This window comes from Marmota monax, unplaced genomic scaffold (genome assembly GCF_021218885.2).
Source record: "Marmota monax isolate L192 unplaced genomic scaffold, Marmota_monax_Labrador192_F-V1.1 WCK01_AAM20220418_F8-fsc00018, whole genome shotgun sequence".
NCBI lineage: Eukaryota > Metazoa > Chordata > Mammalia > Rodentia > Sciuridae > Marmota > Marmota monax.
The window spans coordinates 21,618,359-21,644,626 of NW_026692201.1; the positions used below are offsets into that span (position 1 = coordinate 21,618,359).

The 26,268-nt window shown below is 38.6% G+C and overlaps 1 protein-coding gene across 1 annotated transcript in view; it reads left to right on the forward strand.

Annotated features, from left to right (window-relative positions):
* The first annotated feature begins 683 nt into the window (after positions 1 to 683).
* The window catches only part of Fam81b (family with sequence similarity 81 member B), a 63,544-nt gene continuing 37,959 nt past the window's right edge, over positions 684 to 26,268 (forward strand). Inside the window, exons 1-3 of the mRNA XM_046429207.1 lie at positions 684 to 762; positions 6,047 to 6,111; positions 6,511 to 6,534. Coding sequence (XP_046285163.1) covers positions 6,068 to 6,111; positions 6,511 to 6,534 — 68 coding nt within the window. The 5' untranslated portion in view covers positions 684 to 762; positions 6,047 to 6,067. The remainder of the gene's footprint in view (positions 763 to 6,046; positions 6,112 to 6,510; positions 6,535 to 26,268) is intronic.

Below are 26,268 nucleotides of genomic sequence, written 5' to 3' on the forward strand. Positions count from 1 at the left end.
CTAAATCCCAGGGATTTAACGACTTAAAGTCTGAGGAAGCCCCACTGACATCACAGATCCTTCTGCAGTCACAATGCTGCTGAGCCACACTTGGGAAGATGCTCCAGAAACACGAAGACTTCAGTTAGCCTGCAATTGAGATTCGTTGGTATTTGGGCTTTCTAAGAAAGAAAAAAAAATCTCTTTCCTTTTAAAAGATTCAAATCAACAAAAAATAAAACTGAGAAATCAAGCCTCATGAGTTCAGGTATTTACCTCATGAACTACTCAAATTTCTCATTCTTCACTATCTTACTTCTTATTACATATAAACAAAGTAATAAATCCCAAAGAAACCCCTCAGATAGCTTGGGCAAAGTAGGGTATGAAATTATTCTCTATGATTTTAGGACTGTTTGATCTCAACAAATTTCCTAAATATCTCATGGAATTACCCGTGAGGATACACTCCACCTGCTGACTCTGACTGTGATACCAGTATGGCGAAAACTGGGGTAGGGGTTGCGGGGGAAGGACAAGTGTAAAACAAATTTGAAGCCTTTCTTTCAACTTTTACATCTACAAAAACTACCTTAATTTAAAAATAAATAAATAAAACGAAAACATCAGTGCAAAAATTCACTCGTCATAGTTCCTGAGCTGATTCTGCATTCTGGTTGCCTAGATACAGAAGTAAACAAAAGTGCCTCCCCGACTGCAGAGGAACAGCCGGATGAACCTGATGGCCCCCTTCCTGGCTCAGCCAGTGACCAAGAAAAAAAAGCAAGTACTTTAGATATTCATATCAAAAAATATAATATTTTTCTCAGCTTCTTTAAAGCTCAAGGTTGCTTAGTGAGTTTTAAGACATCTTGGAAGAATGGTTTTCCTTTTCCGTCTTCCCATATTGCTTGCTTATTCTGCCTTAAAATAGTGACTGATGACAGCATAGGCTGAAAAGTAGAAGGGTCTCTATACATGAATTGGACTGATTTCAATATATGGAATAATTTTTTTTTATTTCATACTGATTTTTTTTATGAAGGTTCAAAAGGAGCCAAGGTGAACTCCAGGTGCAGATTTTAACAGGAAAAAAGACAATAGCTAAAAAAAAAAAAAGTTTCTTTTATTAGTACTAGTCATATCTTCCACATTAATTAAAAAGGATCTTGTAAACAATCATTGTTTTTAGACTTTGGTAATTCTCATAACACCTGCTCAGTGGATGTAGCCTTTTTATATGGAAAGAGCACCCAAAAGCCAGTACAACATCAAGTACTCATTCGGGGTCTCTATTGACCATTCCACAAACTGTGTGATTTTAGGTGATTTCTTAAACTCTCTGTTTACTCTTTTACAAAATGAGCTAGTTAGGCCTATCAGACAAAGTTGTAGGGTTTCAATGAGCCACTTAGGTAAAGTGTTTAGCAGGTAGGAAGAGCTCAGTTAATAACTAAAGTAGTTATTGTCATCATTTAAATCATCTTGAGCAGTTCTATTACTTCTGATTCTTAAGTTCTCCACCTATAAAAACAATCATCTTAATTATTTTCTATAATAATGAAAGGATTTCAGTTACTTAAAATAATTATCCCTAATACAAAAATAGTGATACCCACTCTTATAGGTCTATTAGAAAAATGAAATTCCATTATATGCAAGAAAGGATTTTATAGTTCATAAAGTCATAAGAATTATAACATTTTAAAATATTCTTATGAAAAAAAGAAAAGTGACACATTTAAAACAATCCCATAATAACCATCAAATTGTTTGACTCTGAGACAATTTTTATATAAAATCACATTCCAGCCTATAGGAAGGAGATAAGAACAAACGCCTATGTTAAATTAACAAAGATGTAAAATTTTAAGTACTGCCTTAGGTACGTAAGATGCATTTTAAAAGAGGAAATAATTGTGCTACCATGGTGATTATTTTGCTGTAGGTAGTAGAATTATAAATAAGATTTTTAATGTAATTTTTAAATTTCTTATACTTTTCCAAATTTTCCTCCATCATGTTTAACTCTTTTAACTTTAAAGTGTGTGTGTACTGGGTGTATTTTTAAAAGGATGCTATTCATCTTCTTCCAAATGAGACTTTAAATTAAAACACGTAGTCCAGGTATGGTGGTGCATACCTGTATCCCAGTGACTCAGGAGGCAGAGACAGGAGAATCACAAGTTCAAAGCCAGCCTCAGCAACTTAGCAAGGCCCAAGCAAATTAGCGAGACCTGTCTCAAAGTAAAAAGGGCTGGGAATGTGGCTCAGTGGTTAATGTGGCACCCTTGGATTCAATTCCTGGTACCAAAATTAATTAATTAACCTAAAACACACATGTACGAATACTCTCACACATACACACATACCTATTACAGTTTAGAAAGAGAAGGAAAAATAACAGCTCAGGGACGTATTGTTCATCATACTTTTTCAATGCACAAATACTTACAGCGGCTACTGGGTACCAAACATGTAAGGCAAGGACCAATCAGTTGCTGAGGAAATAACAAAACCAGATTCTCACTGGCCTGGGGGAGCAGCAGAGAGATGGGAAGGAAAGAACTAGAATGAACTAGGCAAGGACCCCAGGGCCCAGTACAATTCCAGCAGGAAACAGGAGTAAAAGCGTGTGCCAGGGAAGACCAGTCTGATCGCTAAGGATTTAGGATGGTTTCCAGAATGTGCACACATGAGTGCCCAATGGTTAGTAGTGCCAAGCTAGTCTTAGGAGCATCCACACCCATTCCACAATGAGGGTCAAAGCACTATGTAGCAGCTCACCAACTCCGTCCCAAGCAGCCTGGAACCTCTTCTGGTTACCCACCACATGTGGGCTGGGTCAGGAAAGCCTGCCTATTATCAGGGGTCCTTTATTAGCTTCCTAGAAAACGGACTTTTCTAATTTTTAAGTTTTGCTTGTTGTTGTTTTGAAGAGGGAGATTTTCTATTAAGTTTTCCAGTCCTGAATCAATATGTGGTGGTTCCACAGACATTTGTTAAAGGACTGATTTTTGTTTGTGGGTCTTAACACATTCCTGCAATCATTAGGATATAAAGGAATATAAACCAAGAATAATATACCATGGTGCCGCTGGCCGGCTGGCTGGGCAAAATAAGGGAGGGGGGTGACGAATAACTTCTGTAGCTTGATACAGCAGGAGTGGGAGCCATTTATTGCAGGACAGGAGCAGTATTTATACATTCCACACAGCTTATCTAATTAGCATAAACTAGATACAGCAGTCAACCAATCAGGAATCTCCACACTTAATGGCTCACTTTTGTTACTTCTCAAACCACTCCCTCTGGCATTTTGCCAGGCACCATCCAGACTTGTTTACGAACTTTAACATTCCCCTGGCAAAATGCCAGGTGTTATTTTGACTTGTTTACAGACTCTAACATTTCCCCCTTTTGTTTAATTTAAATAAAGACCACAGTGGTTTTTACAGAAACACCATAAATAACCTGCTACAAACAGAAAGGGAGGATACAAAATGCCACAATACCAAGCCAATTGATGGCTCCATGCAAGAAGCCCTTGGAAAAATTATACCAGCAACGACAGCGTTAGCAAAGATACCGAGTTACAATTTGTTGTAGATTACAGTTTGTTGTCTCAGTCCAGGTAAAGCAGTGTCTCAAATAGATTAACTCACAGTCCAGGTAAATCACAGTCCAGGTAAGTTCTGCAGGCAGCTAGCTTAAATCACAGTCCAGGTAAGTTCTGCAGGCAGCTAGCTTGATCCGAAGTCTCGTCCGGTTCTCAGCTGAAATCTCAGTCCGGTTTTCAGCAACACTGGAAATTCTTCCACCTTGGTCTTTACCAGCACTGGGACGAAGGCAGGAAGGCAGGAACTCCGGATGGCTAAAGAAAATCCTGTAGCATTCTACTAAGAAAACAACCTTCTGAACAATTTAGTACATTATCTCAAGGTTTTTTTGCATTTGAAATAAGCATTAATAGTGCTCATTACTCATCAGCTTCCAGGTGTGGGAGAACCATTGTAGCTTAGTTATTGGCATTGAAAATGACCAAACATCAGGGACACCAGTAGTGTCTTCTGCTGGCTGTAGTGCCTGGGCAGCCCCAGATGGCCCTGGGGAGTGTCCTGGACTCAAACTGCTACTGGGCACAGGGAGCAAGAGCCTGCGAGACTGTGCCTCCAGGTCAGGTCTAGATTTGGGCTCCGGGCAGTGGAAGAGCCAGCTCCCCTGCCAGGAGGCGGGGAAGGGCCAGTCGCCGCCACCTCTTGGAAAATCCTTGCTGCGCTGTGACCGGCTTGCACACTTGGCAGCCGCCTCTCTGCTTCACACACCCTCCAGTAACAAAAAGTATTTAGTAATAGCCTTTTGCTGCAACTTTTTTCCTGATAATCCTTCTTCTTCTGAACTTTCTTTTTCTTTCTGACTAGAGTTCCTGGGCTCTTATCAACACATGCCCTAACTATTCTTGGTTCCACTGGGGTGCCTTCTTCCCTTAGTAATTTACTTCTCACCCCTTCCATATTTTCATCACAAAGACAATACAATATACTTAGACAAAACAAGACACAAACATACTGTATCAATCTTCTCCATTTTCTTAAAATGGCCATTTTTCCTCTCGCCCTATCTGCCTAGGGACGAGCAGATTGCTCCCGTCCTATCTATGGACGGGCAGCTTTTTTTCATCACTTACCCCCGAGTGTCCTGGGGCTCCCTGTAATGGGCCACCATCTGCCGCTGGCCGGCTGGCTGGGCAAAATAAGGGAGGGGGCTGACGAATAACTTCTGTAGCTTGATACAGCAGGAGTGGGAGCCATTTATTGCAGGACAGGAGCAGTATTTATACATTCCACACAGCTTATCTAATTAGCATAAACTAGATACAGCAGTCAACCAATCAGGAATCTCCACACTTAATGGCTCACTTTTGTTACTTCTCAAACCACTCCCTCTGGCATTTTGCCAGGCACCATCCAGACTTGTTTACGAACTTTAACATTCCCCTGGCAAAATGCCAGGTGTTATTTTGACTTGTTTACAGACTCTAACACCATGGGAATATGTTTTGTTTAATTTTTTAAATGAGAAAGAATACCAATCACACTCTCCCTAGTAGATTCAGTTCAGTGATATTGACTTCAGTGACTTCCATTTTTTAAAAATGAACGATTAAAATGATAAACTTTTAAATTCACTGTTTTTTATTTTGATATTTCCACAATTAAGAATTTCCCTGTTTTTTCCCGTTTAATTTAATTCATTCCAAATAATCCAACCACCATACTTAGTCCCTCTTTTCACGCTCCCCTTAACTTATAATCGCTTATATAACTATGAGTTTATAATTTAAACAACATAGAACCAAACATGAGAAAATGAAACTGTTTTGTTTTTAAACTTAAAAAATAAAAAAAAAATGGAGTTTAAAGCATTTTCAGCATGTGCAAAACAATGAGTATATTTAGTAACCTCTTTCCCATAGAAATGTTGCCAAATTATCAACCTTTGTATAAATATAACTTTCTAGAATTACCATTTATTAGGTTAGAGGTTGTCAGTTAAGTGTTCATACTAATAAATTATGTACATAGCTATGCTTTGTGCTTTGATTTTTTTTCTCATTGACTACAATAATCTGATATCCAAGTTTCTTAGAACATAAATTTATTTGAAGAGACTAGTTTTATAGCTTGTTTCAAAACTGAACTGATTCCCCTAGGAAATCAGCACATCCAGAATAATTCACTCTATGAGGACTTCTTTCATAACTCAGTCAATAATCACTAGATATTTCATTTAGGAATTATCTAGGAATAATCTATGACTTTGACTTTTTCAAAAGTCAAAAGTTTTTTTTTTCTGTGATATGAAATCTATGAAATACTGCTCTTTAGTATCTCCTGGGAACTTGATTTTGATTATGGTCACTAGCAATACCTATGGGACATGGGCAAGATTAACTGGGATGATGGTCTACAAGCTATGTTTTGTTTGAAATCAAAACTTTTTTTAAGGATAAAATGGACTGTAACATAGCAGAGAATATATTTTAAATTCTTGACCTTTGTTTCAGGTAAAATTTTCTCCAGCTAAAATGTCAACCAAGAATTCTACAGATCTAGTTGAATATGTTGACAAGTAAGTCTATAAAATTACTCCTTTTATGTATTTACTACATTTAATGATTCAGTCAGAGATTAAAGTGCCTAAATAAGACCTTTAAGGTCATCTAAACTAGTTCTCTGCTTTCAGAAATTCTCAACCATCTAAGAAAGATGAATCTCTATCCTATTCCTTTTTGACCACAGAGCAAGCAGATTTTACTCTCTTCTCTTTAAATAACTTCCGTAAATCCCTATAAATTTATTTGTAAAATAATATAGCACAGGCTGTAAATTACATATGATAATTTCAGATATAGCTAACCATGAATCTCAAATTAGCCAAATTGATACGTTAACATTTCATGACAAAAACTCAAGAAAATTTGAAATATTAAAGTGATCATCAGAAAAATTTTCTTTCTTCTATTTACAGTGGCACAGTTAGAGCTCATCCAGGGTGAGTATACAGAAGGGGAACAACTCTGGGCACATCAAATATGATGATGACATATTATTAATACATCATATTATCCAGAAATTCCTAGAATTCTAGTTGGTAAGGGTGGGATTTCAGAGGCAATGTGTATTTATTTGAATTGTCTTATATTTGGCATATCAAGGGAGCATAATTTGGTCTGATGTTCTCATTAATATTTTCAGTACATTTGAGACTTGGACTCTGCTCACTCACTAATTTGCTGTGTGACCTCAGTCAGTCCCATAATGTCTCTGGGTTTTTTTTTTAATATTTATTTTTTAGTTCTAGGTGGACACAGTATCTTTATTTTATGTGGTGCTGAGGATCGAACCCAGTGCTTCATGCATGATAGGTGAACACTCTACCTCTGAGCCACAACCTCAGCCAGTCTCTGGGTTTTAATTGTTTTCTTGTAAGGACAAAAGGATTGGACTAGAGCTCCAGGGTCCACTATAGCTTTTATTAAAAAAAAAATATATGATTCTAAAACATATATAATAACCACAAAATAGGATCAAATAAATAAAATGAGTTGATGAAGAAACAATCTATATACTATACTTCCATTTTTAAAAATGACCAATTAAAATGATAAACTTCTAAATTCACTGATTTTTATTTTGATATTTCCACAATTAAGAATTTCCCTGTTCTTTTCTCTTTTAATTTAATTCATTCCAAATAATCCAACCACAATACTTAGTCCCTCTTTTCATGTTCCCCTTAACTTATAATTGCTTATGTAACCATGAGTTTATAATTTAAACAACATGGGACCAAACATGGAAAAATGATTTTTGTATTGTTGAAAAAATATTACACTTGATGAATGAATTTTTTTGCTGCATTAAGGACAATGAATATGGTACATACAAAAATAATTATCAATGGACATATTAGCTCACCTTACCACCCAAGGAGAAAAAAGAGACTTGTTCCTACCTGATTTCATGTGACAAATGGAAATTAGAAATCGTTCTTCTCATCTATCAAATTCCAGTGTGAACCCAAGAGGCTTTGTTTAATGCACACTGGTGACCTACATTTCAAGGAATGATAGAAAAAATTCCTGGAAAGATGGTAATGAATTTCAGAAAGCCAAGACTTTTTCTTTTTTTTTTTTGATATCTTGTTTTTCAGAGAAATTAAAATTAAGACAAAGAGGAGAAATAGTCTATAAGAACATGATGAGGATTATCTGGCCACAACATTAATTTCTACCTTGATCTTTCTTGTATCCTTTTCTTGCTGTCTGAATCACATGTCTAGAACTTTCCCTTTACCACCTGAGATGGTCAGTTCTCCTCTGATCTCTACCCTATAATCTCAGACTAGCCTGCAACTCCCTAAAGGCAGGGACTCTCTAACCTTGTGCCTGTTGATAACCCTATAGTAGCCCACCATATTGCATGGATATCAATTCTTGATGAACAGCGATTGACAAATTTAACGGAGACTAAGGGTAGAACAATTGAATCATTGCGGCTCTGCTTAAAGTTGCAACGTCAGGCAGCAGTGACCAAAACGAGGCAGATTAAAAAAAGACCGCTGATCAAGGCTTTATTGAGATTTCACTCCCAGGAGGAACCCTCGGACTGACAGCGGGTAAGAAGAGGGTCTGAGGAGAAGCACGTGGCGGGAGGCTCTGGACAGGACTGGAATTTTTATTGGGCTTATGGCAGGAAGAGAGGGCTTGGGACAGGAAAATGGGTTTTTAGAGTACCTTGTCCTACGGGGTTGGTGGGGACGGGTGGCTGGCTAAGATTCAGGATTGGCCAGGAGATCCCACTGATTGACAGGCGTCAGTGCCTGATTAGTGTTTCTTTCATGCTTGTGAGTTGCTTAATCACCTCAAACCGACCTAACATCAGTGGTAGACTTATAGGTAGCTGACTAACTGGAAGAGCAAATCCATGTCCTGGCATTTCAATCATCACTGCAGAGATTTTGAATGGACATATGTAATCCAGTGAACTAAGTGAAGAGCAAGTTTTAAATAACTGCACCCTACAAATCAGAGCATTCACTGGGCACAACAAATGTATTGAAATGCAAACAGAGAACTTAGACAAGTAAAAGTCATTATTGACTCATTAAACTGACAGAATGCATATTACATTTCTCTGAGGTTCAGTCTTAATAAATATATATGGATACATTCAAAGGTGATGCTCAGAACAAATAATAACAATCCCCAAAAGTAAAAATCCAACAACGAAAAGAGGTAATGCCCATCCTATGAAAAAGCTTGGACTGGAGATATGCACACTAGAGACAGGCAATATGGTTGTGTTTACAATGCCCTTCTCAGCCTCAGACAGCTGCAGCAACCTCACATATTATTAGTAGGTTAAATGTTAGGTCATATCAACAATCCACGGGACACAGGATGGCAAAATGCCACTGACAATACAATCATTGATACTGCCAGTTATCGGTGCTCCCTCAAATGTTGATGTCTGAACATTAGAGAAGCACATGAGGCAAGCATATAAGCAGGGCAGGATGGTGCAGCCCGGGACTCCTTAATTAACAACTTCATAGGTTCCTGTAGGGAGGGGCAACTCCTGGGACAGGTTACCTTAGCAACAGGTTGGAGCAGGGGGATGTTCTTGATAAGGGTGGAGGAAGGGTTCAGAAGGAATTAACATTTCAGTTCCTCAGGGGACAGTTCCAACTTACGGGACTCACTCAAAATTGGCCTCCTTGATCCGACATGACTCGATTTACCTATCTATACTGACTGCTTGTCTAATTCTGGCTTCAATATTATATCAAAATCTATGAGTAATTCTGATTTCCACATTTGTTCATCATTTCCACAACTGTTTACAATGAGCAGGCATCCACTGACCTTAGGACAGTGTATCCAGTGCCTATTTGAGCAGTAAAGCACCAAAGCCCTTTTTCTAGTTCTTTTTCTTCTGCTGGTGGAAAGAGCACTAATGGAAACCAGGACATCTCAGGTCTGCTCTTGAGTCGCCTCCCATCAGCTATGTGAACTTGGGAAAAAGAACATTTCTTCTCTGACAATCTGCTCTAAGAAGTGGGGAGGGAGTTTCAAGTGATCAATGATGAGCACTTGTTCCTTCTCACCTCTGCCCTCAATTCTCATCAACAGTCTTCTATGAAATAAAGTAATTATTTAAATTATAATTTAAAACATGTACTATTCTCCCAAGGGGTTTAATTTTGAACAGAAAACAAATTCTGCTCATAAACCTCCTGTTTTTCTTTAATTGACTGAGTTCCTTGCTGGGGGTGGAGAATCAGATACATTCTAAGGTTGCATCTAACCCTCAGATGCTCTGGTCTTCAAAAACTAATTACTGTCAAAACCAGTGCTAAATAGATGCTCATTAAACACCTACTATACTGTAGGTAGGCACTGTGGTAGGAACTTGGAGAGTCACCAGTGAACAAATTAAACAAAGATCTCTTCCCAGTGGAGCTCCCTTCTAGAAAGAGGCAACAGTATGTATTGCTGGGTAGCCAGGTCAACACAGGCCTCATTGAGACACTGGCATTTGAGCCAAGACCAAGACAGGAAGGTTTGAGCCATGTGATCATCTTGAGAAAGAGTCAAGTTTTTAAGGCAGGTATAAAAAGGGAGCAAGGAGGACAGGAAAAAAAAAAGGATGGAAGTATGAATTTGAACCACGTGTCTGGAATTTTATTTGGAAGTCTCTGGATAGAAAGAATCCTGAGACTCTGCTGCCTCTGAGGAAAGTTCTAAGTTTCCCTTACAAAAAACAACTTACAAATGGATTAATTTGTCCAGGCTTAGTAATCTCAGTACTTCTCTCAAGAGTACATTTTGAGAAGATGAGGGTCTGGTTGACAATCAAAGAATGATATTTAAAATTTGGATAGATAAAACTTTAAGTAAGTCAAAGGGTCAAAATGACGAATGACTAGTAATTTCTCCTTGTAAGAAGAATGTGGCATTCAGAGTATAAAATTATTTGCTTTTAAGGTTTTCTCAGCACCACTTTTTATTATACGGTGATGCACTGTTTTTGTTACTAAGTGATAAAGACAAATATTTCACTCTACAGTATTTAAGAAAGGAAGACAAAACGCTGCTGTCGAGCTCTCCACGCAGGTCCTGTCAGGATGGATGGTGCTGCTACCAGCCACGGCACAGTCTTTTATTCTCTTTTTCATCTTCTCACTGACCCCTTGACCCCAAGAAAACAAGACTAAGCTAGGTCCGGGCACAGCCCCAAGAATCCCAAATCTGTCATGGCAAAGGCTTCCAGGTGACGTTCAGTGCCTCCAGCCCAGGAGGCTCTTCATGCCCATCACATCTAAGAGCTTCTGCTTTAATGAAAGACCCTGCTGAGGTCTAGCTGCAGCCAGTCTCAGTTCTCAAGAAGGAGCCCCTGTGACACCACCGCAAAGAGGAGATGTGAACCAAGCAGGAAAGGTGCCCAGAGTGAAAAATTACATGATGTTGAAGCAAGTTGAGTAGCAAGGAGAAGAATAAACACACTTCACCTCTCAGAGAAAAGAGCAAATATAACATAAAGAGCCACTAATTGTCCTCAGCAAAGCTGCTGTGATATAGGAGAAAGAGGAGACGCATGTCCCAATGTTTCCCAGCTGAGTTACTAATAACCCCAAGCCTCAGTTTCCTTCTAAGAAAAATTTTACTTACATTCACAGGATAGTTTTGGGAAATAAATAATGAAATAATATTTTTAAAAGTAATATGCTGGTTATAAGTACTAATGGAACTAAGACAGTGTTATAATAAATTCTATACATTTCTCCTGGCCTAGGACCTCCCTCACCTTAAGTAACTTACCGTCTATTAATTTCCCAGGGCTACCATAACACAACAGATTCTTTTTTTTTTTTTGGTCTCACAACTCTGGACATTAATAGTCTCAAAAGTCAAGGTGTCATTAGGATTTGTTTCCTTCTGAGAGCTATAGGGGAGAATCTATTCTGTGTCTTCCTCCTAGCTTCTGGTGAATGCAGATTTCCTTCATCTCCCCAATCTCTGCCTCCATCTTTTCGTTCTCCCTGTGTCTGTCCTTATGTGGCCGTCTTCAGAAAGGTACACCAGTCCTACTGGATTTGGAGTCCACTCTACTCCAGTGTGACTCCATCCTAACTATTACGTCTGCAATGACCCTGCTTCAAATAGGGTCACATTCTGAGCTACTGGATATTAAGACTTTAATATGTCTGTTTGGGAGACACAGTGCAGCCCACATTGCCATCAAATAATTACAAAAACACAGACATCCCAAAGCACTTGAGGTGCATTATTTAAATTGATCCCTTCAGCCAGCTGGGTAGGACAGGAGTCATTCTCTCCACCAGACAGAGCAGGACAGAAATTAAACTCAGGTTTTCTGACTCCACCCACAGTATTCTCTACCCTAGAGACATACACAAAAACAAACACCTCCCGGGAAACAAGTCTTGTAATACAGGAAAGTGTCTCCAGAGGACTACCAAACACCAGAGTGCTCCAAACATCATGACAACAATTGCAGCTGCAGCATACATGTGTTTTACTTGTATGTGTGGCCTGGAAGTCTGCTCTGCCCACACTCACACAGGACCCACCTCGATGCCTCCACAAGAAAACAAGGGAGTCATACCAAGTCCATCACTAAGATTTCAATTTTATTGAAACTTTTCTCCACATGAGGGGTTTGCCTCACAGAGTGACTTTTCACAGGAAAGGTCCACACCAGTCTCTGTCTCTCTCTCTAATCTTCTTCTTGGGCGTGCCACTGTTTAGAAGCATCTCTTTCCCAGGCTCCTGCTCCTTGTGCAGCCTCCATGCTGGCTCAACCCCACTGGCCTGGAGTCTCTTTCTGGACTGTACCCTCCAAACTTGAATTGCTTCCCTCACCGGCAAGAGCACTCAGCCTTATGTCAATCTCAGCAGCAAAGATTGACAGCTACCTAATTTCCTAAATCCATCTGCCAGCTTTATAAGTGGAGAAACTATAGAAAATATTTTTTTCTTTTCTGTCATTCCCCATACATTCAGATTATTTTTGTGAGGCATTGAAATATTCACTAAAATTTCACTTGACATTTTTTGTAGGACTCTATGCATTCAAAATATAACTAGTCATAAAATTGATCTCATAAAAATGTAGAGAATTTTCTTGTTATGCCCTTTTGTGTTCTAGAAGAGGATTTAAATTTTCGAATTTTTGTCTCTGAGCATTTACAGGTTGCCAAAATGGTTATCAGAAGCTCCTAAGTAAATTTAGTGCTCTCTTCACAAGGACAGAACAGGCAGCAAAGTGAGAGGCTCATGTACTGATGCCTCTGCCAGCTACGGCACAGCTGGTGTAAGTCACACCGAATTGCAGAGAAACAGAACTCAGAGTATGTGGAAAATCTGTTCAGATTCATTTGTCAGCTACACAATCAGTGATCTATGCAAAGTCCAAAAATCTCTGAAAAGGCCCTCTAGGAGTTCTTTCTCCTGTGGCTACTACCTTCATGTGGACTAGACTGAAATCTCAGGTATTTTTTTCCTTGAACAATTAAATTAAATAGAGGTTCTACTAATACAGCTTACTAACAGAGCACATAGGTTGTTGGCTTTTAAATTATGTAATTTTAGAATCTTAGTGGCCATACCTTGCTACTAGTGAAAGGCCTTGGGTTATAACCTTTTGGGTAACTTGATGATTTGAATAATATTTTTCTTTAAGAATTTCTCTTGAAGATGGTTATGTGTTTGTTCTTACAGTTGTTGTTCTAGAAAGGGCAACTGAAAATGAATATTCCCTTGCCTTATAGCATTAGAAATTGGAAAAAAATGTAAGTCCTAAATTTATCTTAATCATATAAATATAACTAAACAGTGCTTCATTGGTACTTCATTGAGCATTCTTAATAAACATAATAATTATATCCCAATTGACAGAAAATCTGTGGCATGAAAAGAATTTTCAAAAAGAAAGCTCTATTTAAATATTTAAATATAACTTTAAAAAAATAAACTTTAGAAACTAAAGGAAAAGAAATAACTGTAGTCCAGCTTTTGTGTATTTCACTTCATGTCTCCATGGTTGCATGCAAATCCGTGTGCATGACAGTAGGTGCTGCCCTGCTTAGAGGCTTCTTCAATGTGCCAAATAGAAAAAACATTGAGACTAGCTATGACAGACAAAACCACAAACTTGCATGTGAGCAAGGTGGCAGCCCTGTGCCACTGATCCCTCTGCTGGCTTAGGTTTGCTTCCTCTTTGCTTTTCCTGGATACAGCTTCATTACATACAGCACTCCACAAGAGTGAGTGTGTGGGGGCCCTCCCTAGATTGTACAGCAGTATGGCATTGGTTTCACTGCTACCTACTATGGTCATCTCACTTGTTGTCTCTAAACTTAAAAACATACAGCAAAGTGGGACCTATCAGCCCTGTTTAAAAATGAAGCAACTCAAACATTTGGCTGGTAAGTGATGGAGCCTGTATTCTACCCTCAATCTATTCTGCTTTCCAACTGACCAAGCTGTTTCTGAGTATCTACAAAGTGTACAGCCCATATTCCATATTACATATCAGCACTTCATTGTGCATCCTGCTTTATATGATTTGCTGATTCACACAACCAATCTTAAATCAGACATGTTCTGTCTCCAGAATACATTAGAATTGCTAAGTACTTAAGATACATTCATTACCTTGCTCTCCTGATCCACCCCAACATTATGATGCAGGTTTATGGCAGAGCCAAGGAATCAGTATTTTTACAAGTTTCCTGTCTTCCCCACCCCGTAAACTCAAGTTTATGAAAATCATTGAATTGGACTATTCTTTGAAGGATAGAACCATTATATATTATGCATGGAACTAGAGTAGATATTAAGTAAATACTTATCAACTGATACGTTTTTATTTCAACTGACATTATTACTGATAAGTTACTGATACAGTGTTTTTAGCTACATACACACAACAGAAACCTCAACCAAAATTTTTTAAATATAAGAGCACACTGATTAGCTTATGTAACAAAAATTAAGTCTAGGGTTTGGCTAATTTAGGGACTTAACATCATCATCAAGCAACTGGGTGTTTTCTGTACTCCATCCCTGCCATTCCCTTTCCTTCAGAATCACAAGATGCCTTCTGCAGCTCCAGGTATCACACACGGACACAACAACACTTAGTAAAGAAGGCAATATCTCTCTTCAAGAAAGCTTACCCAGGTGCCCCCAGCAAGTGTCTCCTTTTACCTCCTTGACCAGAATTGCTTCACATGCTCCTATTTAAACCAACTGCCTCTCAACCCAGAAGAATGGAAACATCAGAATGAGTTCTCCCTACCACACATACCCCCTAGGACAGGAGAGGCAGGAGAATGAATCAAATCAGGTAGAAGTAGGGAATGGTTATGAGGAAGGGAGCCAACAATGTACCAGATCATCTAAGAGAAAATGTCTCAGTTGGGGTGAGGGTGCAGCATAATTTAATAATGTTTGTCTAGAAATGAAGCTCGGAGATCAAAAGCCTTCACTGGCAAATTCAGCCTGCATATTGTTTACAGGCCAGAAAGAAGTACTAGCACAAAGAAAATAATGAGCAAATCTGCAGTCCACTGCTAGGTTACGTGTCACCATCAGCAGCGCCTGACGTTCTCTCCCCTTCTGCCTCTGACTCAGACAGCAATCCAGGGTAGTGCTGTCAGCATTGTGGGGTTTAGAGGAATGGATTATATGTATATTATATATAAATGAGTACCATTTGGTAATTTTCCAGAAGAACAGTTTTGAGCCAAATGAGAGGTAGGTGAAATCTGACTAATGAAACCCCTTAGCAAAGCCTTCTTCATTCCTTGGATGTGCAGTAATGGGAAATGGGAACACCACCCAGGCTGAGGCTATTTAATATTGCTTATGAAAGTAAATATAAGCCTCAAGCCAATAACGTGTGGCTTTATGGAGTCATTTTTTTTTTCATCCAACAACTGAATCTTAAGAGATCTGTCAAGTTTGAAAAATCAGTCAGGCAGCAAATATTTATTGATCACCTACCATGTGCCATGCATATAGTTTCCCATAGGGGATGCTTTGGGAAACAAGTAAGAAAAGTGCCTGACGCAGAGAGGTCTTATGTTAGTGAAGGAAAACAGGAAATAAATACAAGCAAGTAAAGACATGCTATGGAGACGATAAAATGAGGTGTTATGGTAGAAAGTGACTGGGGAAACGGTGCCTGAGAAGTGGGTACTGGAGTTGAAGACTAAACAATGGAAAAGAGGCAGCCATGAAGTGAGTGCAGGGGAGAGCAAGCTAAAAAGGAAAAGCGAATGCCGAGGCTCTGAGCTAGGAAACAGCTAGGTGTGCTTGAGGGAGAGCAAGTGTGTGGGGTTGAATAAGAATAAATGAAGGGAAGGGTGGGAGGAGAGGAAGCTGGAAAGGAGAGTGAGGACTTTATTCTCAGAAAATGGATAAGCCACAGGAGCATTTTAAGTAAGGAAGTGCTCTCCTTTACACTTGGGAAAAACCACTGTAGCCACTAGTTAGAAGGGTGCATTCTTCATTAGGAGGCAAAACTAGAAGAGAATGGTGTCCAGGACCGAGAAAGGAAGAACTAAGTTGGAACCTGAAGACACTTCTAGGAATTATTTCTGCTGTGGCCGTTTGAATAGTAAAGAGGTGGAAAATAGTTTCTTTTCTTAACCCTTAATTCATGGCCAGAACAGATTTGGGGGAACAGGAGGCCTATTAACAAGGCCCACAAAAAAGCAAGTTTATTACATAAACAGTGTAAATCACATGGGAGAAGAGTTACTATCTCAGAGTAGCTTAGGAGCCTTGTTTAAATAATATTTTTAACAAAGGGCAATAAATTTTAAAGTGACGAGACAAAGAAGAAAAATTTTCAGGCTTCCAATAGGAGAAACTATGGGAAGGTATTTTTATTTATTGCAACTATTGTAGTTTTCATGCCTAATTCTATTTGTTTTTATTATTTATAGTTTTTTTTAGTTTGTTAATATCTTCCCCCTTAATATTTTCCATTTATCTTTAAAAATTTTTACACATTTTAGTATTAGTATTTCTCTTTGGTAGGAATAGTTGTAGGAATAGTCTTGTTGTCTAGTGGTTTTCCAAAGGCTATCCCCTCAAATGCTCGATGAACTCATTTTGTCCTGGGGATTTCAATCAGACCCTGGTTTCCATGAGGTCTTGTCAGCTCCAGTGAGCCCAGGGGTAGTAGAGTGTGGTTGAAAAAAGCCAGATTCCAGAAAAATTATATTCAAAAAAACCTTCCCCATTCTACAAAATAACTTCTGCCACATGATCACTTTTTGCTCTTCAGGAAGAAACAAGGTTAGGAGCAGCTGCCTTCCCACTCTTGAGGCATTTGCAGGTGAAATTGCATGGAAGCAACTACCAGGGGGTCAGTTGTTCCTCAAGTTTACCATTATTGTTACTACTACTTGCTGACAGAGGCCCTGTGCTCTGCCGGATCTTTCTAGAGGACACCTAGACCACAGTCTGAAATGTCACATAAGTAGGAACAGTTTGCCTCAAAGCAACCAAGAAACAGCAGTGAGAGCAAACCTACATCATTCCCTCTTCGGTTATGCTCCACGGGCAGGCTGAGCTGTCTCTTGCTTCAGGCCAACACGGGCATCTGGCTCAGGTGGGGACATGGAGGAAAAAGACACCAAGACAGAGGCTGATAAATAGATGCCTCATTCTGGAGCACACTGAAATCATCATCTGTAGAAAGGAAGCAAAAGACAGAATGTGCAGAAGGGAAAGTTGAGCTATGACAGATTCCAATGAAGATTTCAGCTGAATTCATAAGAGCTCTGAAGCTGAGATGAACCTTCAAAGTTGTTCTTGGTTAGAGGAAGTGTACCAGGCCTTTACACCCACACTGACCAACCTCTGAAGGCACGGTGTTCCTGGAAGTGGGCATGACCTTGGGAAGGCGACCACTTACCTGAGACAGTTCCAACCACTGAGGTCTGCCAGCGGGCAGTACTCCCAGCAGTGAAGGGATCCTTCCTCCCTGAAAGTGCAGTAGGCTGGCACATTAGAGTGCCCACTGCACTATCCAACTCATTCACTAGTTCAAAACAGGTCCCACGTGGTCACAGAGTGTCTCACAGTATTCTCACAGTATTTGTCAAGGTCCTTCAAGCCTTTATGGGAAAGAAAGGATGGGAAGGCTGTAGTCATGCTAATTCTTCATTTCATCAAAACTATAGTCAACCCAGGAATTTTCACCCATGAGGAATTGGGCAATTCAGTTCCTTTCTTTCTGTGATTTGTCTCATATGAGTTGTCATATTCCTCTGGGGCAGATGTACTCAGCACTCACCCTGGTTCTCACCTCTCTTGCTCACTAACAGGCCTCAATTTTCCAAGGAGGCTGAAACTGAGTGAGTTCTCTGACTCCCAAAAGCAGAGTTGAGCAGAGTCATAGTGGAGTCTTAACAGGCAGCCTCTAATCCAGGGCTCTGCAGGGGCACCAGGATTCTGGGCATGGAGGATGGCAGGATATTCCATGGGACAAAGGTTCACTCTATGAGTCTCTCAGAGCATGCCTCCCCATCACTTCTCACATACACACACACTTCCTCCAACTCTGTCAATCTCACCATCCTCACCCAAGTCTTCATCTATCCTTTGTTTTTCAGATAACATCCCAATCTCTATGGCCAGACACACTTCATACTATTCAACAGGCAACTCTATATGGATGGCCTACGAATATCTCAAGTTCATTTTCTTCCCCTGAATCTAATATTTTAAACTTCGGTCTTGATGAAAGTTACCATCATTCATTAAGCCTAACTCAGAAATTTTAAAATCTCTGCCTTTCCTAACCCCGTTTCTAAACTATTCCAAAAGTTCTAGCTGCTTAAGCTCCATAACATCTTCTTCCTCTCTGTCCAGAATCATCATTTTAGTCTCAGACTGCACCCCCCCCCCCGCCATCATATTTCACATAGAAACTACTTGTATTAGTTATCTGGGTAGCAAAGCATCCTAAAACTCAGGGGCATAAAACAGATATTCAACTCACAGTTTCTGTGGATCAGAAGCCCAGCAGTGGCTCAGCGTGTCTCATGAGGTTGTAGCAAGACATGAAAGCTAGAGCTGCTGTGGTCTGAGGCTGGACAGGGCTGCAAGTCCTACTCCTGGGAGACGTACTCACACAGCTGTTGGCAGGACACCTCAGCTCCTGCTGGCTGTCTCAGGAGGGCTCAGCTTCTCACCTCATGGACCTCTTCACAGGGCTGCTGCTCACATGGCAGCTAGCTTCCCCCAACATGAGTGAGGGGGGAGTAAGAGGGATTGAGAGAGAGAGAGTGCTCCAGGGACATGATGGTCATAGCATGAGGAGTGAATCTCAAGTATTGAAAACCACAAAATTAGTTGCTTCTTCAAGAAGTTTATCCATGAAGGGAAGGAAGGAATGACATACTAATGCTGAGAAGGGCTGTCAGGATTTTAAACATGTCTTTGCTCCTGCACTTCTAGCCCTGGCCTGTGAATTTTTCCCTTTCTAATTTGCTTTGCTTTTCACTGAACTTATGACTCTGATTAATCTTTGTCTTTAACCTATCATTTCTGCCAGCTATTAGAACACAGCCCTCTCTGCAGCATAGAATTTTCAAGTATTCAGTTTATGTAGCTCCAGAAGCCATCTGACCTGGCTCGTTAGAAGAGTGGGCAAAATAGAGCAATCACATTCCAAGGGCAATGTTGAGGCCAAGGGTGGAGGTGCCTTCATCTATGTGTATACTATAGGATCAGCTCCAGAATCGAATCCTTGGACTTAAACACTGGTTCTACCCTTGTTAACTGGGTAACCTTGGACAAGTTACTTAATCCCTCTCAGCTTCGGTTTCATCATCTTTGAAATGGGGTAATATTAATACATCCCTCATGGGGTTATTATAAAGATCCAACAAATTAACCACTTAAAGCAGTAGCCAGAATGTCTGGCTTATATTAAGGACTTGAAGAAATTGTCTACTGTATTTGTAAAGTAGCTTATGGTCATGGCAGTAATGCTCTTATTTGCTCCGGGACATTTTCTTTCTACTTTCTGGTTCTCAGCTTCTAGAACTATATTGTCTGAAACAATATTCACTGAGCACATGTGACTATTGAGTACTTATATGTCCAATTTAAAGTGGGCATAAAATTCACAGTATATTTTAAAGATCTACGGTGAAAGGTTTAGTATAAAAATAATGTAAGATATCCCGATAAAAAAGTACATCTTAGTTGTATGCTGTAATAACATTGTAGATATTTTTGGTTAAACAAAATACATTAAAATTAATTTCATCTGTATTTTAAAATGTTTCCTAAGGTATCTAATAAAAATGTAATTATATGTAGGGCTTTCATTAGATTTTTAGTGAATAGCATTTTAGGAAATTGAAGTTGTAAAGCTGCTAAACCAAAAACAAGTAATGTGTTACTGTATTTTCTTTATCTGTATAGCAAGAGCTCTTCTTTTGACCCACTGTGGTCAGTTAGAGCCTTGCCTTTCATACACCCTGATACTTGTGGGCCACTGTCCATCATGAGGGTAATAATAATATTTGTGGCTAACTTTTAGTCAGCTTCAGGCAGTGCCTAAGAAATCTTGGTTGTAATTAATCCATAAAAAGCAATGAGGAAGAAATCAATTTCTTGCTTTTAAAATTATTTTAACAATGTTTCATATAAAATTAAAGGTAAGAAAGAGAAAAACTGCACATGGCAAATGCCTCTGGTAGCCAATCCAATATGTTTGCATTCCCCTCTTCTTTGCTAATAAAAGTCCTAATTTTGCTTAAGACCACAATGTGCCCAATTTAAAAAAAAAAAAGTCACAGAAGGTGGCCATATGGCACAACTTCAACCAATGAAATACACTCAAAGTGTCACAGTGAGTCTAGTGAGTCTTTAGAACAGTTGTTTTTTGCTTTTTCTCAAATTAAAAAACAGGGGGTGGGACAAACAGCTGGCACACACACTGTATTCCTGGCTGTCCACCTTTTCTGTGTGAAATATGAACTCAACTACATAGAACAACAACCTTGACACACTGAAGGTAAGAGTTACACACTGAAGTGGGTCTGGAAGCTGGAAGGCACTTGGATACTGGACCACTTCCTTGGTCAATTGCACCAAACCTCTTCACTTAACCTCTATACTTCTTGTTACATAAGCCAAATAAATCCTATGTGTTAGGATCCTCTGTGGGTTTCTGTTTTACACAATGAAGTCAAACTCTCACTAACACTTTTAGTCTTCAGAAAAATACCAGTGTTCATGCTTTGATCCAAAAGTCTCTGTCTTCGGTACATTCTAATTCCAGGGAAATATTATTAGCCCACTGCAAATGGATATTCTGGGTTTTGCAGTGGGAATAGTTTAAACTACTTGGCCTTGGCTTTTATGATCCAGTATGTATTTCAGTCACTTTTAAAAGATATATATGCTATATATTTATACATCTACATAAGCATATAAGTAGATGTTTCCTACAGAACAGGAAATTGTTTTTATTTGTCTTATTCATCATTTTATTCCCAAGCCTTAATAAAGGTCAAATTCCCTTCTCCTTTTAAGTCTGTCTTCTTCTAATGATATTCATAAAATATTTTGCATCTTGAGAATTATCTTAGGCTACATTTCAGAATTCTTGGATCAAATCCTGGTAATGCCACATAAAATAGCTGTGATACTGAAGCATTTCTTCAACTGAAAGCTAATGAAAAAGCTCAGTGTTAAAAAGGGACGATTGAAGAAGGAACATCCAAAGTCCTCTCTACTGGGACATAAGGTCATACAAAGTCCTCAAGAAACTTAACAGCATTAGAGACAAATTGAAAGTAAACTTCTAACTCTTATGTAGACCTGATGAAATATTGACCTGGTGCGAGGTCAGAAATCAATGCACGCATCAGCTTTGGAAGTGACCTATACTTAGGGACTATAATCAAGTGCTTTAGCCATGGGAATTTGATGGCCTAGGACTAGTTATTTAACTACTACATGAGTTATTTTTCTTACCTGCTATCTGATAAGAACAACTTAGAGTAAGAAAAGTTTGTTTGGGCTCATAATTCCACAGATTTCAGTTCACAGTCCTGACACAAACATCTTCAGGGAAGAAATATTTATTTGGGCTCATGGTTTTAGAGGTCTCAATTCACAGTTAGTCAACCCAATTGCTCTGTGTCTGAGATGTAGCAGAAGGATGTGGTGGAGGAAAACTGCTCAGCTCATGGTAGCCAAGAAGCACCAAGAGAATAGGAGGGGCCAGGAAGAAATGTATAATCCCCAAGGGATGCCCCCAGTGACCCACTCCCTGTAGACACAGCCCACCTGCCTAGAATTCTTATTTGCTAATAAAAGAGTAATTCAAAATATTAATCAAATGGATCAATCCACGGGTTTAAGTTAAGGTTCTTAGATCTAATCATTTCACCTCCTGTATTAATGTAGGAGATTTTTTGTTTGTTTGTTTTTTGAGGGGTTAAGCCCAGGTGTGCTCAACCCCTAAGCCACATCCCCAGCCCTTTTTTAGTGTTTTGAGACAGGGTGCTAAGATACTGAACCTTACTTTGAAGTCACAATCCTCCTACCTCAGCCTCCTGATCCACAGGGATTATAGGCATTTGCCACTATACCCAGCCCAACACAGAAGTTTTTTGGTTTTTTTCACTGTTTTATTATTTTTTTAATTTATATATGACAGTAGACTGCATTAAAATTCATATTACACATATAGAGCACAAATTTTTCATATCTCTGGTTGTATACAAAGTATATTCACACTGATTCGTGTCCTCATACATGTACCTTGGATAATAATGTTCATCACATTTCACCATCATTTCTAACCCAATATTCCTCCCTTGCCATATCTAGAGTTCTTCTATTCTTCCCATGCTCCCCCTCCTTACCCCACTATGAATCAGCCTTCTTATATTGGAGAAATATTTGACATTTGGTTTTTGGGGATTGGCTAACTTCACTTAGCATTATATTCTCTAACTCCGTTTACCTGCAAATGCCATGATTTTATTCTCTTTAATTGCTCAGTAATATTCCATTGTGTATATATGCTGCATTTTTTATCTATTCATCTATTGAAGGACATCTAGGTTGACTCCATAGTTTAGCTATTGTGAATTGTGCTGCTATAAACATTGATGTGGTTGTGTCCCTGAATTATGCTGTTTTTAAGTCCTTTAGGTATAAACTGAGGAAAGGGATACCTAGGTCAAATGGTGGTTCCATTCCCAATTTCCAAAGAATCTCCATACTGCTTTTCATATTGGCTGCACCATTTTGTAGTCCCACCAGCAGTGTATGAATGTGCCTTTTCCCCCACATCCTCGCCAACATTTATTTTTCTTGCATTTTTTTCAGTTTTATTGATTTTATTTTTTAAAATACATGACAGTGGAATGCATTACAATTCTTATTACACATATAGAGCACAATTTTTCATATCTTTGTATATAAAGTATGTTCACACCAATTCATGACTTTATACATGTACTTTGGGGTTTTTTTTTGGTATTACAGTTCTTATTACACATATATACCACAATTTTTTATATCTCTGTATATAAGGTGTATTGACACCCAATTAGAGTCTTCATACATGTACTTTGGATCATGATGTCCATCACATTCCACCATCCTTGCTAATCCCCTGCCCCCTCCCACCCCTCTTCCCTATCTAGAATTCATCTAATCCTCCCATGCTCCCCCTCCCTACCCCCACTATGATTCAGCCTCCTTATATCAGAGAAAACATTTGGCATTTTTTTTTTGAATTGGCTAACTTCACTTAGCATTATCTTCTCCAAAGCCATCCATTTACCTGCAAATGCCATGATTTTATTCTCTTTTAATGCTAAGTAAAATTCCATTGTGTATATATGCCATATTTTTTTTCATTCATTCATCCACTGAAGGACATCTAGTTTGGCTCCACAGTTTAGCTATTGTGAATTGTGCTACTATTAATATTGATGTGGCTGTGTCCCTGTAGCATGCTGTTTTTAAGTCCTTTGGGTATAGACCGGAGAGAGGGATAGCTGGGTCAAATGGTAGTTCCATTCCCAGATTTCCAAGGAATCTCCATACTGCTTTCCAGGTTGGCTGCACCAATTTGCAGTCCCACCAGCAGCGTATGAATGTACATTTTTCTCCACATCCTCGCCAACACTTATTGTTTGTCTTCATAATAGCTGCCACTCTGAGTGGAGTGAGATTATATCTTAGAGTAGTTTTGATTTGCATCTCTCTGATTGCTAGAGATGATGAACATTTTTTCATATATTTATTGATTGATTGTATATCCTCTTCTGAGAAGTGTCTGTTCAGGTCCTTGGCCCATTTGTTGATTGGGTTATTTGGGTTTTTTGGTGCTTAGCTTTTTGAGTTCTTTATTTACTCTAGAGATTAGTGCTCTATCTGATGTGTGAGGGGTAAAAATTTGCTCCCAGGATGTAGCTCTCTGTTTACCTCACAGATTATTTATTTTGCTGAGAAGAAACTTTTTAGTTTGAATCCATCCCATTTATTGATTCTTGATTGTAATTTCTGTACTATAGGAGTCTTATTAAGGAATTTAGGGCCTAATCCCACATGATGGAGATTAGGCTTATTTTTTCTTCTATTAGATTCAGGGTCTCTGGTTTTATTCCTAGGCCCTTGACCCATTTTGAGTTGAGTTTTGTGCATGATGAGAGATAGGGGTTTAATTTCATTTTGTTGCATATGGATTTCCAGTGTTCCCAGCACCATTTGTTGAAGAGAGGCTATCTTTTCTCCAATGTATGTCTTGGAGCCTTTGTCTAATATAAGATAATTGTAATTTTGTGGGTTAGTCTCTGTGTCCTCTATTCTGTATCAATGGTCTACCAGTCTGTTTTGGTGTCAATACCATGCTGCTTTTGTTACTATTGCTCTGTAGTATAGTTTAAGGTCTGGTGTAGTGATGCTACCTGCTTCACTCTTCTTGCTAAAGATTGCTTTAACTATTCTGGATCTCTTGTTTTTCCAGATGAATTTCATGACTGCTTTTTCTATTTCTATGAGGAATGTCATTGGGATTTTGATTGGAATTACATTAAATCTGTATGGTGCTTTTGGTAGTATGGTCATTTTGGTAATATTAATTCTGCCTATCCAAGAGCAAGATAGATCTTTCTATCTTCTAAGATCTTCTTTCTTTCTTTCTTTCTTTCTTTAGCATTCTGTAGTTTTTGTTTAGAAGTCTTTCACTTCTTTTGTTAAATTGGCTCCCAAGTATTTTACTTTTTTTGAGGCTATTGTAAATCGGGTAGTTTTCCTTTCTGAGGATTTGTCACTGATATTCAGAAATGCATTTGATTTATGGGTGTTTATTATATGCTGCTACATTGCTAAATTCATTTACTAATTCTAGAAGTTTTCTGGTGGAATTTTTGGGGTCTCCTAGGTATAAAATCATATCATCAGCAAACAGTGCCAATTTGAGTTCTGCTTTTCCTGTGTGTATCCATTTAATTTCTTTCATCTAATTGCTCTGGCCAGTATTTCAAGAACTATGTTAAATAGAAGTGGTGAAAGAGAGCATCCCTGTCTAATTCCAGTTTTTAGAGGGAATGCCTTCAATTTTTCTCCATTTAGAATGATGTTGGTCTGAGACATAGCATAGATAGCCTTTATGATGTTGAGATATGCTCCTGTTGTCCTAAGTTTTTCTAGTGTTTTGAACATGAATGGGTGCTGTATTTTGTCAAATGCTTTTTCTGCATTTATTTAAATGATCATATGATTCTTATATTTAAGTCTATTGATGTGATGAATTACATTTATTGATTTCTGTATGTTGAACCAAATTTGCATCCCTGGGATGAACTCCACTTGATCATGGTGCACTATCTTCTTGATGTTTTTGTTTCAATTTGCCAGAATTTTAGCATATATGTTCATTAGAGATATTGGTCTGAAGTTTCCTTTTTTTCATGTGTCTGTGCCTGGTTTTGAAATCAGGCTGATATTGGCCTCACAGAATGAGTTTGGAAGTGCTGCCTCTTTTTCTATTTCCTTAAATAAATTGAAGAGTATTACTATTAATTCTTTTTTTAAAGTTATTGTAGAACTCGGCTGCCAACACAGAAGTTTTTGAGAGACACTTCATATCCAAACAAAAACAATACAATTAGACATTAATGTGATAAACATGTTGTAAATCACAAAAGACGGATGTGATATACAATGTTTTCCAAATTTATTTGACCATAAAATTCTTGTGCAGTAGCCTATTAGTTTACTAACTACTATTCTAAGACATACCTTTTGGGAAACTCTAATATAGTCACTTTTGCACTTTTATACATATAAGAATTTAGATATTTTTCTAGATTAAAGTTGAGTTTTTATGCAAGTGTATATAAAGGCAGAAATCATGGAAAAATCTTTCTAGTATTATCTTTTATGGATCCCCCATTCCCTCCCAACCACTACCAATTTGGCTTAAAATTTTACTGTCATTGTATATAGAATAATTCCTCCTTGGGAAACATGAAAAATGCATGATACGAAATCAAGGCAAAAGTCAGGTTAGCTTCTTAGACAAGACATAAACCCAAGATTCTAACCTTGTGAGAACTTAGTGTCCTACCAAATTTCTCACAGGTGAGAAAATAAAGGAGTAGCATGAGGAGGCACGTTCTGGTTCCTGGCTCATC